Source organism: Vulpes lagopus, chromosome 2 (genome assembly GCF_018345385.1).
Source record: "Vulpes lagopus strain Blue_001 chromosome 2, ASM1834538v1, whole genome shotgun sequence".
Lineage (NCBI taxonomy): Eukaryota > Metazoa > Chordata > Mammalia > Carnivora > Canidae > Vulpes > Vulpes lagopus.
Window position 1 is genome coordinate 163,167,129 of NC_054825.1, and position 13,788 is coordinate 163,180,916.

Here is a 13,788-nt window from a genome sequence, read left to right on the forward strand (position 1 = left end):
GCCTGCCTATGTCTCTGTCTCTGCATCTCTCATGAATAAATAAATAAAATTAAAAAAAAAAAAAAAGAGGCATCCCAGTAGACAACTGCAAAGGGCAAATCATTTCCCTTATGAAATAATTTGCGGGATCCCTGGGTGGCGCAGCGGTTTGGCGCCTGCCTTTGGCCCAGGGCACGATCCTGGAGATCCGGGATCGAATCCCACGTCGGGCTCCCGGTGCATGGAGCCTGCTTCTCCCTCTGCCTGTGTCTCTGCCTCTGTCTCTCTCACTGTGTTCCTATCATAAATAAATAAAAATTTTAAAAAAAAAGTTTTGAAATAATTTGCCTGTGATAAAAGCTTGTTTCCAAGACTAGTACAAATAGAATCTCTTCTGGATGAGACCCTAGGAACAACAGCAAATGTTCATGGAGACTCCTTTACTGATGTTAAAAACCAAAATTCCACTGAGCAAATTTTAAAGACCTTATTGGCTCTGTTCAATGATTCATGAACCAGGCAGCATCCAATTGGTCAAATAGGTGCTCCAGGGAGCTATACAGAGTGAAAGACTTTCGTGGGCAGAAGGAAGCAGGAACAAGAAAGTTTGGAAGAGGGGCAGTCCGGGGGGGTCAGTGGTTTGGCGTCACCTTCAGCCAGGGCCTGATCCTGGAGACCCGGAATCGAGTCCACGTCGGGCTCCCTGCACAGTGCCTGCTTCTCCCTCTGCCTGTGTCTCTGCCTCTCTCTCTCTCTCTCTCTCTCTCTCTATCTCTGTGTGTGTCTCTGGTGAATAAATAAATAAGATCTTAAAAAAAAAAAAAGTTTGGAAGAGGCCAAAAAGCAGGTTGGTTAGTGCAGGGTCCCTGTCCTTCAGGGGTTTGGCAGGGGGATTATCTGACTAGTGCTCATCAGGGTGATTCCTGAGTGACTCATTGGGATTCCATGACTGGGAGAGCTGAAACTGTAAGCTTGGGTTTGGTGATACATGACTTAGCATAAGCAACTCCATTTGGGGCCTGTTGTCTTATTTTTCACACTGACTTGGAAGTTAACAGGAAGAATTTTACTGCTTTTGATGGAGATTCTACAAATACAAATTTTGATGGGTGTTTGTGAAAGATGCAGACAATGTTTATTCAGAGCAGGAACACAGCTCGCATGATTCTGTGGGAATCACTGGCTGCCCTGCCCTTCTACACGATGCCCTTCAAACAGTTCTGCTGGCTCTGCTACTCTCATTGAAATAAGTCTCAGGAAATTGTTTTCTTACTTTTTATGCTGTTGGAACTGAGGGATTAAAAGATTATTAGGATTTGTTGCCATTCAATATTTTTCAATTCTCTATCATTCAAAACCTCTAGTGGGGGATCCCTGGGTGGCGCAGCGGTTTAGCGCCTGCCTTTGGCCCAGGGCACGATCCTGGAGATCCGGGATCGAATCCCACGTCGGGCTCCCAGTGCATGGAGCCTGCTTCTCCCTCTGCCTGTGTCTCTGCCTCTCTCTCTCTCTGTATGACTATCATAAATAAAATTAAAAAATAAAAAAAAAAAGACAAAAACTCTAGTGGTTCTCTTTAACAAATAAAGTTGAGAAAATCCCATTTGTTTAGTTGAAATGCTGAAATTATATTTTTTTTAAATTTTTAAAGATTTATTTATTGGGATCCCTGGGTGGCGCAGTGGTTTAGCACCTGCCTTTGGCCCAGGGCGCGATCCTGGAGACCTGGGATCGAATCCCACGTCGGGCTCCCAGTGCATGGAGCCTGTTTCTCCCTCTGCCTGTGTCTCTGCCTCTCTCTCTCTCTGTGACTATCATAAATAAATAAATAAATAAATAAATAAATAAATAAATAAATTTTTAAAAAAAGAATTTAAAAAAAAAGATTTATTTATTTATTTATGATAGACAGAGAGAGAGAGGCAGAGACACAGGAGGAGTGAGAAGCAGGCTCCATGCCGAGAGCCCGAGGTGGGACTCGATCCCGGGACTGCAGGATCGTGCCCTGGGCCAAAGGCAGGTGCTAAACCGCTGAGCCACCCAGGGATCCCCTGAAATTATATTTTAATTCTGAAGAAAAGCCACCCAAGTTCTTGATTTTTAAAATACGCCATAGGGACACCTGGCTGGCTCAGTTGGTGGAGCGTGTGACTCTTGATCTCAGAATTGTGAGTTCAAGCCCCACACTGGGTGTATAGATTACTTAAAATCTTTTTTAGAGATGCGTGGGTGGCTCAGCAATTGAGGGTCTGCCTTCAGCTCAGGGTGTGATCCCGGGATCTGGGATTGAGTCCCACATCAGGCTCCTTGCAGGAAGCCTGCTTCTCCCTCTTCCTGTGTCTCTGCCTCTCTCTTTCTCTGTGTCTCTCATTAATAAATAAAAAATTTTAAATATTTTTTAAAAATAAAAATAGGGGACCCCTGGGTGGCTCAGCAGTTTAGTGCCTGCCTTCAGCCCAGGGCATGATCCTAGAGTCCCGGGATCGAGTCCCACGTTGAGCTCCCTGCATGGAGCCTGCTTCTCCCTCTGCCTGTGTCTCTGCCTCTCTCTCTCTCTCTCTCTCTCTCTCTCCCTCATGAATAGATAAATAAAATCTTTTAAAAATAAATAAAATAGGGTATCTGGGTGTCTCAGTTGTTGAACCTCTGACTTTGGCTCAGGTCGTGATCCCAGGGTCCTGGGATTGAGTCCTGCATCAGGCTCCCTGCATGGAGCCTGTCTCTCCCTCTGCCTATGTCTCTGCCTCTCTCTGAGTGTCTCTCATAAATAAATAAATAATTTTTTTAAAAAAAGTCGTTGGTCAAGAGATGCTGCATAATCTTGAAGGGCAAAGCAAATTGTGCTGTGAAAGATGGAATTTGACACATCGACTTTTCTTTTTAATTTCTATTTGTTTTAAATATTTATTTATTTATTTATTTATTTATTTATTTATTTATTTATTCAGAGAGAGCAAAAGAGAGGCAGAGACACAGGCAGAGGGAGAAGCAGGCTCCATGCAGGAAGCCCGACGCAGGACTCGATCCCGGGTCTCCAGGATCACACCCCAGGCTGCAGGCGGTGCTAAACCGCTGTGCCACCAGGGCTGCCCTAATTTCTATTTTTAAATAATCTCTACACCCAACTTGGAACTGGAACCTGCAAAAAAACAAGTTCAGGGGTCGTTGGTTCCCTGAAACTGACCCAGCCAGGCACCCCTTGACACATCATATTTGAAGAGCAGTTAACTTTATGCCAACACATGTTCACTATATTGGATCATAATTCTAAGGTTGAACATGTTTTCTCATTAATGGACACAATAGAAAAAAGTAAATGGACATTCAAAGGGAAAAAATAAATTGGATGTGACCACTGCATAAACTACAGTGAAAATTAGTAACAAGAAACTGGGCTAAAATGAAGTGGGGTGGTTTCAGCAAGAAGAGCCCTAATGCCCCAACATTCATAGCCAATTGCAAACCCAACAGGAAGAGACAGATTTGACCTCGCAGGGGGTATACTATTCCACTATCCCTGCGGGAGGAAGATTAGCTTTTCTTAATCCCACCCTGCCCCCCAACAGCTCAGCCAGTATACTTCCAACTCCCAATTTACTCCAATGGGTTTCCCCATTTGCCCCTTTTCTGCATAAGAGCGTGCCTCCGCTGCAGATTCACCTTACAGTTTTGCAGGCAACTTTTTTTTGTTTTTGTTTTAAGATTTTATTTATTCATGAGAGATGCAGAGAAAGAGGCAGAGACATAGGCAGGAGGAGAAGCAGGCTCCCCATGTGGAGCCCCATACAGGACTTGATCCCAGGATTCCAGGATCACTACCTGAGGCAAAGTCAGAGGCTCAACCTTTGAGCCACCCAGGTGCCTCTTTTTTTCTATCTTTTTTTTTTTTAATTTTTAATTAATTAATTTATTTATTAACAATTGTAGTTCTCGGGGTGGGGGGGAATGGGTGACGGGAACTGAGGGGGACACTTGACGGGATGAGCACTGGGTGTTATTCTTTATGTTGGTAAATTGAACACCAATAAAAATTAATTTATTAAAAAAAAAAACAATTGCAGTTCTCTTTTATTCCCCAGTAAACCCATTTTTGCTGGCAAAGCAGTTGGCAGTTTCTATTTTAAGGCTAACATGATATCACAATGGAAATGGAACCCAGACCGTAATAATCGCAAGGAATTTTCTAAGCAAATTCTACAAAAGAGAAGACACTGTGGAGGAGAACCAAAACATCCAGGACATATAAAGAAAGAGGCATCTATAATTCAGATAACCTATCATTTATTTCTGAAAATCTGTGAATGATTTTCTGTGTGGTGAAAATACACAGCAAGTTGGCTTTCCAAGAAGCAGGCTCAGAGTGTTCCTGAGGAAGTGGCCCAGGGGGTCAGGGCTACAGAGCTGGAACCGCCCTGCAGAGCCTTACACCAGGTGGGCTGCCCTGGGAAGAGGCGTGACCTCGGGCAGGCTGCTCTCTGCATCTGCACCACTGTCAGACCCTTCACGTTCATTGCCACCTTGACTCCCCTCAACGACCCGGGGAGTTAGGTGTATTGTGTCCACTTTGCAGAGAGGGAGAATGAGAAGTAAAGTTGAACTCGGGCTTGAAACTGGTGACGGGCTGAAACTTGAGCCCTGCTCTGTCCATCACACTAGTGGGACTCCCACTCATTATTTGGCAACCCATTTCCATGGAATGGAAAACCATTCTCTCAGGAATTGTACCCGATGTCTCCCTCCCTGAGAAGCCCAGGACCCTCTACACAGAGGTCGTGGAGCTCGCTGGAGCTGGGGGTCATCACTTCCAGATCTTGATCTCTGAATACTCCGTGACGCTGGTGCCCTCCGGGTCCTGAGGCTTCCAGGGCCTCAGCCCCTGGAAGGTGAAGGAGGCATAATGGAGCTCCTCCTCCTCCTCCTCCTCCTCCTCCTCCTCCTCCAAGGTGGGAACACCAACAGCTGCAGGCGGGTGGGCTAGGGGTATGGATGCCCCTAATGGACACTCATGCTTATAACCCTGAATGGAGGCGAAAGAAGGGTCCAATTAGGATAACTGGACCTGGCAGATAGCAAGGAGTATCCACAAGCAAACCTAGAAACTGAGCACTTACTCTTTCATCTATTCATTCCACAAACATTGGCTGTACCCTCATTCATTCATTTATTCATTCATTCAATAAATATTGCCTGGCCCTTGGTAATCAATTGCCAGGCTCCTAGATTCCTCACAACAAGCTATTAGAGAGACATTACTATTCCCATTTATCAGGTGAAGAAACTGAGTCTAAGTAAATATCCCAAAAATCACACATTGAGTTGTCGGTAGGGCCAAGATTAACATCTGGGTCTCTCTAGCCCCAGTGCCTTCCACCCTATGGAACAGCTGCCCTGTGCCAGGCCCTGGCTCTTCAGTGGGGAACAAAGCAGACGTCATCCATGACCGCTGACTAGCTTGCAGTGGGGGAAGCTGACATTGTTGTAGTCACTTATATTTCCATCTAATGGCCAATTGTGATGTGAGAGGTGGTGTGAGGACAGAGATTTGCTCAGAACTGAACTGCCCTCTGGGACCACTCAGCATTTCTAAAGTTCAGGCAAACGAAATCACAAAATTATACCAGGAACCCTTAAAGCAAAGGATATTGTGCAGGAAAGGGCTCACCATGGCCAAAGAAAGGCTTGACCCTTTGCGCCAGCATCTGGGAGGGAACCTCTAAGTCAATGGACTGTCCTGCCTGATGGGAACATCTCTGTTCACCTTGGGGCCTTAGGCCACACCAAGTAGTTTACATTAACATGACTTATGGTGAGGCCTTGAGCCACATGGTATCAGCTTGACCTCTAGAGGGGATGGAGACCATATAACAATGGTCATAAAGGTGCTCCATACCTATGTAACCGACCCCTGATAGGAACCCAGGACACAGGGCTAGGGTGAGCTTCCTTGGTGGCAATATCATGCCCACACACATGATGCCACACCACACTCCCTGCTTCTTATTACACATCAGTGCTGGGAAAAATCAGCGCTGTGTATGGGGTCTTTACTGGGAGAGATGCCTGGAAGATTCCTGCATGGAACTCCCCTGGGCAGAGTCCAGGTGCCTCTCCCCTTGGCTGCTTTAATCTGTATCCTTTCCCCGTAATCAACTAACTATTAGTATAACAAATCTCAGTGAGTTCTATAAGTCCCTCTGGTGAGCTATTGAACCTGAGAGTGCCTTGGGGACCTGTGAACTTTGTACTTGTTATTTTGGGGAGATCGCCCTGGCATGGTTATTTTGATCTCCTCCCCCTATGTTGGGGAGGAGAGAGCAAGGAGGGGAAAGTGATTCCATGGGAGGAGGTGGGGGTAGGGAGGGCCCAGGTGAACACAGGAAGGTGCTGTGGTCCTTGGCTCTGCAAGATGAGTCAGAGAGTAGAGAGGAGAGTGACTCCCGGGTCACTGGCCCAGGTGACTGAGTCCATGGGGACCCGAAAACATAAGCCTGTTTGGGACATGACAACCAGCTAAGTCATCTAGAGGGGTGTGGCCATCTTTGGGTGGTGGCCAGATAGGATCCCAATGAACAGAGGGCTCATCACTCACCCAGGAGAGGGGACCCAACATGCAGGCAGCATCCTTCCCACCAGCTGTAGGCTCAGGAGCCTGCTTCCTGCAGGTCTTCATTCTGAGGGGGAAGCCACAGTTAGCAGCCCAATTGACTCACTATTGTCCCCTGCTTACGAGTCTGGCCAGGCTAAGGAAGGCTGGAGGAAGGACCACAGAGCCTGATAACTCATGAAAATGGGCATGGCCAGGATTAGGGTGGCAGCAGACACTTCTTTGATTTTCTGGCCCAATCCCCAAATCTTACGGCCTCCAGCTGGGGCTGCCCAGGACCCTAGGACTTGGACCCCTTCCACCCCATGCACTCACCCTTCCTCCCAGGGATAGCACTCACATGAAGAAGATGAGGCAGGGACAGAGACTGAGCAGGCCAGCAACACCAGCACCCCCGACAGCCCCCAGAAGGAATCCTCCCCCATGCTCAGGTTTCCCTGTAGGGGAGTGGGGTTTTGGGTGAGTCCCCTCCAAGCCTCAGGATCCTTGTGTGCCCTCCTCCCAAGAAACTCCAATTCTGATGGTCTTCAGCCCCCAACCAGGAGAAAACCAGGACTTTGCCCCCCTGCCCTTCCTCTCTCTCACCCTTTCCCAACCAGACCCCAACCCCACCCCCAGAACATCTTTTCTAGGATCCGGACTCCCTCCTCCCACACCTCTGCCCCCAAGAGCACCCAGACCTGGCAGCAGCAGGACAGCGGCTCTTTGTTTCCCGTGCATATTCCAGGCCTCGCAGCTGAGTCTGAGGCCAGAGCCCAGCGGCCCACGGAGGCTCAGGGAGCTGTTGGCCCAGGGCCCCTCAGCGCTGGAGGTGACGGTCAAGGAGGCATTGCTGTGGTTCCGCTCCAGCAGCCCCTCCCCCAGCCGCCAGCGCAGGGTGGGGGCCGGGCGCCCGTGGGAGGAGCAGGTGCACTGCAGTGCCTCACCCTCCCAGGAACAGGAGGGGCTGAGCGGCCGCGGGGGGTCTGGGGGAGGGAAGAGAAGGGGTCAGCGGTGCCCCTGCTCCCCAGGCCCCATGTCCTGCCCCCAGGGGTCCCCTCACTCACAGACCACAGAGAGGTGCAGGGAGACGTGCTGGGAGCCCAGCGAGTTCTGAGCTCGGCAGGTGAAGTCTCCTTCCTCTGCAGTCCCTACTTGAGGCAGGTCCAGGATGGGACTTCTGTAGATGGGGGTGGCATTCAGGGCGGGGGACCCCTGGAACCAGCTCAGCTCCGCAGGGGGGTTGCTGTCAGCAGCACAGAGCAGGAACAGAGATTCCCCTTCCAGGACCTGAAGAGATGAGCCATTCCCTGGGTATTTCAGTTCTGGGTGGAGAGACAGAGAGAGAGAGAGAGAATGCACACTCTGAATCCAGCCCAGAGGCTCCACAGCCCTGGTCCTATTTCTCTCTCCTCTGAATTTCTCCTAAGTTGGGAAGAGATCTCCACAAATAGTTTCATAAGCAGGTTTATGGTGATATAACCCACATACCATACAATACCATACTTAGAGTCATGCCACAATCAATTTTAGAACCTTTTCATCACCCCTAAAAACAACACTGTATCCCCCCAACTGCCTCCCCCACCCTTACTCCCAACCCCCCAACCTCGAGCCCCTGGCAACCCCTAGCCACCTTTCTGTCCCTATAGATCTATTCTGGACATTGCCTGCAAATAGAATCATGCTCCATGTAGGCTTTTGTATCTGGCTTCTCTTGTGTGGCATGACATATCCAAGGTTCTCCTGCTGGTGGCCCCTGTTGATGCTTCACCCCTGTTCATGGCAGACTCATGTTCGTCACATGGATAGGCTGCGTGGTGCTTATCCACCCATTGAGGGACCCTGACTCCTTCGAGGCGAGCGCCCTTAACTACATTTCTCCCTCTCTTTCCCCAACTGCTGAACACCCCTCACTCAAGCACCCAAAATTCAAGTATCAAACCCTTCAAGGCTTTTCAGGACATGACCTCTACCTCTTCACCTCCTTTCCCTGCCCCAGTTGTCTCAGGATAAATAGGGCATCCACATTTTGCATTCCAAAATTCACAAAGGAGGAAGGGATGCTCAGAGCAAAATCTCCCTTCCGTGATGTCTCCCCGGGCAACAAATCTGTCTCATCAAAAGCAACATTTATTGCCAGTTTCTGGTGTGGTCTCCCGGGGCTATTCTATAACAGCCTTATGTAGGAAAAAAATTTTAAAAATTTTTAAAAAACCAGCCTTATGTAGGAAGTTTGAAAATATACATCCTTGACACCTCACAGTTTTGCTCCTGGGCATGAAATTTACAGTCTCACTCCTCAGAGCACTGGCACTCTCCAGGAGCTGGTTAGAAATGCAGAACCAGGGCAGCCCGGGTGGTTCAGCAGTTTAGCGCTGCCCAGGGCGTGATCCTGGAGACCCAGGATAGAGTCCCACATTGGGCTCCCTGCATGGAGCCTGCTTCTCCCTCTGCCTGTGTCTCTGCCTCTGTGTGCGTGTGTGTGTGTGTGTGTGTGTGTGTGTGTCTTTCATGAATAAATAAATAAAATTTAAAAAAGAAAGAAAGAAAGAAGAAAGAAAGAAAGAAAGAAAGAAAGAAAGAAAGAAAGAAAGAAAGAAAGAAAGAAAGAAATGCAGAACCAGAGGTTCCGCCCGCTTCCTGAGTCACATCTGCATTGTCACAAGATCCCTGAGAAATCTGTGTGTACAACAGAGCTTGTGAAGTATGGCCTCGAGAAACATTCCTCTGTTCATGAGGGGAATGTTAGAGGCGGCATGATCATGAAAACTAAACTCTGGGGCAGCCCGGGGGGGGGGGTTAGCGGTTTAACACCGCTTTCAGCCCAGGGCGTGATCCTGGAGACCAGGGATCGAGTCCCACAGTGGGCTCCCTGCATGGAGCCTGCTTCTCTCTCTGCCTGTGTCTCTGCCTCTCTCTCTCTCTCTCTCTCTGGGTGTGTGTCTCATGAAGAAAGACAGAAAGAAAGAAAGAAAGAAAACTAAACTCTGTGGACAATTGAAGTGCCCACCAAGAGTGGAATGTGAGAAGGTGAGGGTCGCCTGGGTGGCTCAGTCGGTGAAGCGTCTGCCTTCGGCCCAAGTCATGATCCCAAGGTCCTAGGATGGAGCCCCATGTCAGGCTCCCTGCTCAGTGGGGAGCCTGCATCTTCCTCTCCCTCTGCCGTTCCCCCTGCTTGTGCTTGCAGTCTCTCTCTCTCTCTCTCAAATAAATAAATAAAAATCTTTTTTTTTTTTTAAGAGTGAAACTAAAATGTGGTACCTACAGACAAGGAGAGGCAGAAATTACAGCAGCAAGCAATACAGATGAATGTCAAGAACACGAGGTGGTGCCACATCACAAAAGTCAAGGTAGCTGTGACCCTGCAAATCCACTCCTAGAGCCAAAAGAACTGGAAGTAGGGAGTCAAGCAGATCCTTGTATGGAAGTGTTCAGAGCAGTACTGTTGACAGGAACTACAAGGTGACAACCCAAATGTCCACCCACAGATGGATGGATGGATGGTGGTCCCTCTATACAATGGAACAATATTCAGCCCAAAAAGGAGTGAAACACTGACCTGCACGCACTACAATGTGGATGAACCTTGATCACATCATGCTGAGTGGAAGAAGCCAGATGTGTTATTTCGTAAAATTACAAGAAAATAGAAGATATGTGGACGTGTTAATTAACTAGGTTGTGTGAATCCTTTAGGAGTGTAAATGTGTATCAAATCTCCATATATCAAATCATCACCTTGTGCACTTTAGATATATACAATGTATTCGGGATCCCTGGGTGGCGCAGCGGTTTGGCGCCTGCCTTTGGCCCAGGGCGCGATCCTGGAGACCCGGGATCGAATCCCACATCAGGCTCCCGGCGCATGGAGCCTGCTTCTCCCTCCGCCTGTGTCTCTGCCTCTCTCTTTCTCTCTGTATGACTATCATAAATAAATAAAGATTAAAAAAAAAGGCTTATATACAATGTATTCATCAATTATACTTTCATCAAAAATAAGATAAAATAGGGACGCCTGGGTGGCTCAGTGATTGAGTGGTTGCCTTCAGCTCAGGGTGTGATCTCGGAGTTCCCAGATCAAGTCCCATATCAGGCTCCCTGTGGGGAACCTGCTTCTCCCTCTGCCTTTGTCTCTGCCTCTCTTTGTCTCTCATGAATGAGTAAAATTTTTAAAAAAGTAAAGTATGGACGCCTGAGTGGCTCAGCGGTTCTGCCTTTGACCTAGGGCGTGATCCTGGAGTCCCAGGATCTAGTCCCGTGTTGGGCTCCCTGCATGGAGCCTGCTTCTCCTCTGCCTGTGTCTCTGCCCCTCTCTCTCTCTCCTCGTGTCTCTCATGAATAAATAAATAAAATCTCTTTAAAAATAAATTAAAATAAATTAAAAATAAAAAGTAAAGTAAAATAAAATAAAGAGAAAGAATGGTAACACAGTATTCAGCATAGTGGCTTTCTCCGATGCCAGATGGAAAGGGCTGAAATTGGGAAGGGGCATTTAGGGTGTTCCAAAGGCAAGGTTGCTGTTCTATTTTTTTTTTTTTTAAGTAGGCTCTACATCCAATGCGGGGCTCGAACTCATGACCCTAAGATCAAGAGTTGCATGCACCTTGGGATCCCTGGGTGGCGCAGCGGTTTGGCGCCTGCCTTTGGCCCAGGGCGCGATCCTGGAGACCCGGGATCGAATCCCACGTCGGGCTCCCGGTGCATGGAGCCTGCTTCTCCCTCTGCCTGTGTCTCTGCCTCTCTCTCTCTCTGTGACTATCATACATAAATTTAAAAAATTTAAAAAAAAGATAAAAATATTTTATTAAAAAAACAAAACAACAAAACAACAACAACAAAAAAGGGCAGCCCCAGTGGCGCAGTGGTTTAGCGCCGCCTGCAGCCTGGTGTATGATCTTGGGGACCCCGGATGGAGTCCCACGTCGGGCTCCCTGCATGGGGCCTGCCTCTCCCTCTGCCTGTGTCTCTGTCTGTCTCTCTCCCTCTCTGTCTCTCATGAATAAATAAATCGAATCTTAAAAAAAATAATAAAGATTTTCTTTATTTATTAGAGACACAGAGAGAAAGAGAAAGAGAGAGGCAGAGGGAGAAGCAGGCTCCACACAGGGAGCCCGACGTGGGACTCGATCCCAGGTCTCCAGGATCACACCCTGGGCTGAAGGCAGCGCTAAACCGCTGAGCCACCTGGGCTGCCCTCCTGTTCTATTTCTTAACCTGGATAGTGAGTACTAAGGTGTTCATTTGATGGCGATTCTTCACAACCTGCATGTATTTGACAAATAGTCTTTGCATATAATGAATCACCTGTCATTGCATATAATAAATCGTAAGCAAAAATCATCTGTCACAGTGAAGGGGTGGGAGTGCCTCCCCGCTCTGCTCTCCCTGTGTATCACTCTGGCCCTCCTGGCTTGGCTTCGAGCCCCAGGCTCTGCTCTGCCAGGGAGAGCTCCCATCCCAGCCTCAGGGAGAGGGCATCTTGACTTACCTGTGCAATTTTCTCGGGAGATGCTGATGCCCAGGTTCTGTGGGGCATCTGGGACAGAGACACAGTGAGGAATGGAGTCAGAGTCCACCCTTCCCATGCCACCCACCCCGAGGAGACACAGAAATGGGAATTGAAACAGACAAGTCCTGTGTCCTCCCTGCAGCCCCCCTGCATCCCCCCACCCCCCGGGAACCAAGTCCTTGCCCCACACTCACAGGAGATGTTGAGCGTAATGGTGCTTTGAGTGCTCATGCCAGCTTTAGGGAAGGTCACTCGACAGGTGAGATTGGTGCCATGGTCCTGCGGGCGTGGGATGAGCAGGATCTCCGAGGAGTTATAAGCCTCCAAGCTCAGTCCCGAAGGTTTGAGGGCAGTCCCTGTCCAGGAGATGGTGGGGGCCAGCACCCCATCACAGGCCCCCAGCACAGAGCATGTCAGGTGGCTGGGGCAGCCAGACTCCAGGGGCTCCTTGACCCAGATATCCGGAGCCTGTGTCAGCTCTGGAGAGGAGAGAAAGAGAGGCCGGACCTCAGAGGGGACCCCCCTGTGTGCTTCCCAAAGAGGCACCCCAACCCTGAACTGACTATGCTCTACTCTCCTGTTTAAGATGAGCAGCAGGTGGTCTGTTTCTTCCCTCAGGAATACCCCCCCACACCTGTTATTGACTCTTGGGGACCTTCCCTACCTCTCACACTCACAATGAGCATGTTACTCCTGTAACTGTGTCTCATGGGACCTCTGTCCAGATGAAAGTAATAGTGTCCACTGTGTTCCCTCCGGGCGTCTGTGATACTCAGGGAGCAGTCGCCAGCCCCAGGGTCTCCAGAAAGGTGGAAGGGAAGTTTGATCTTCCTCTTTGTTTCTTTGGCTGGTTTGTTGGTGGCCATGAGAACTTCCCCTTTGGGATTACCCTTTATTCGGAACCAGGAGCCATAAGCAGGTGTAGCGCTGTGCCTGCCAACCTGGGGGTAGGAGATGGTGCAGGGCACGCGGACACACAAGCCCTCCTGCACCGTCACAGAGTCCTGCACGTGTAGCTCATAGCCTGGGTCCTCCTGCAGGGACCCTGGGGGGACATTGAGGCTCAGCAGCAGCGTCAGAACCAGCACTGCCCCCCCAGAACCGCCCCCCCATCCCCAGCTCTCAACCCACTCACAGGCCCACAGCAGAGACAGCAGCAATACCAGCATCTCCAGGGATCCGGGGCTGGTCTGTCCTCAGTCTGGCTTCTGGATGTGTCTGCCTGTCCCAGAAGGAAGCTCCAACAGGAAGCTTTTGCGGGGAAAGAAGAAGGTAGTGATCATCTACGGAAGAGGAACCCCAGGAAGGAAATCACAAAGTCCTGACAAAACCCTTATTCCAACTTCTCCTTTCGCAGTTGCAAGAAGCAGAGCAGAGAGGATGCAGGTCTGGCTCTAAAGAAAAGGAGCCCTACATCAGCCTCAGCGGAGGGCAGCCCCAGCAGTGGGGCTTTCAGGGAGTATGGGCTCCAGGTGAGGTGCTGGGGGCAGGATTCATTCATGCACTCATTCATTCATTCATTTATTCACCAGGCAAACATCTACTTCCCCACAGGGGCTGGGGACAAAGAGAAGAACTTGATCATCTGACTCCTGCCTGCAGGCACCACATCTCCTGTGACCCCCAAACCCAATGACCCCAACCCCTGACTCAGGAGCATTCAGCTTCCCAGCCTGCCTTGGGGCTATGTTGCAGTCCACACAAGCTCCCAGCT

At 49.3% G+C, this 13,788-nt stretch overlaps 1 protein-coding gene across 2 annotated transcripts; it reads right to left on the bottom strand.

Annotated features, from left to right (window-relative positions):
• Nucleotides 1-4,221: 4,221 nt before the first annotated feature.
• On the bottom strand, nt 4,222-13,312 carry SIGLEC11 (sialic acid binding Ig like lectin 11). Of its 2 annotated transcripts, none has more exons than XM_041738449.1 (9): nt 13,238-13,279; nt 12,739-13,015; nt 12,269-12,553; nt 12,054-12,101; nt 7,630-7,887; nt 7,264-7,548; nt 6,924-7,020; nt 6,569-6,650; nt 4,222-4,996 (listed from the first exon to the last, which is right to left on the bottom strand). In XM_041738449.1, the coding sequence occupies exons 1-9, from the start codon at nt 13,241-13,243 to the stop codon at nt 4,778-4,780; spliced, it is 1,557 nt and encodes a 518-aa protein (XP_041594383.1). In that variant the 5' UTR covers nt 13,244-13,279; the 3' UTR covers nt 4,222-4,777. The 2 variants fall into 2 exon arrangements, with proteins under 2 accessions (XP_041594383.1, XP_041594374.1); XM_041738440.1 differs by having other exon boundaries at nt 4,223-4,996; nt 12,739-13,119; nt 13,210-13,312.
• Between the last annotated feature and the right edge of the window lie 476 nt (nt 13,313-13,788).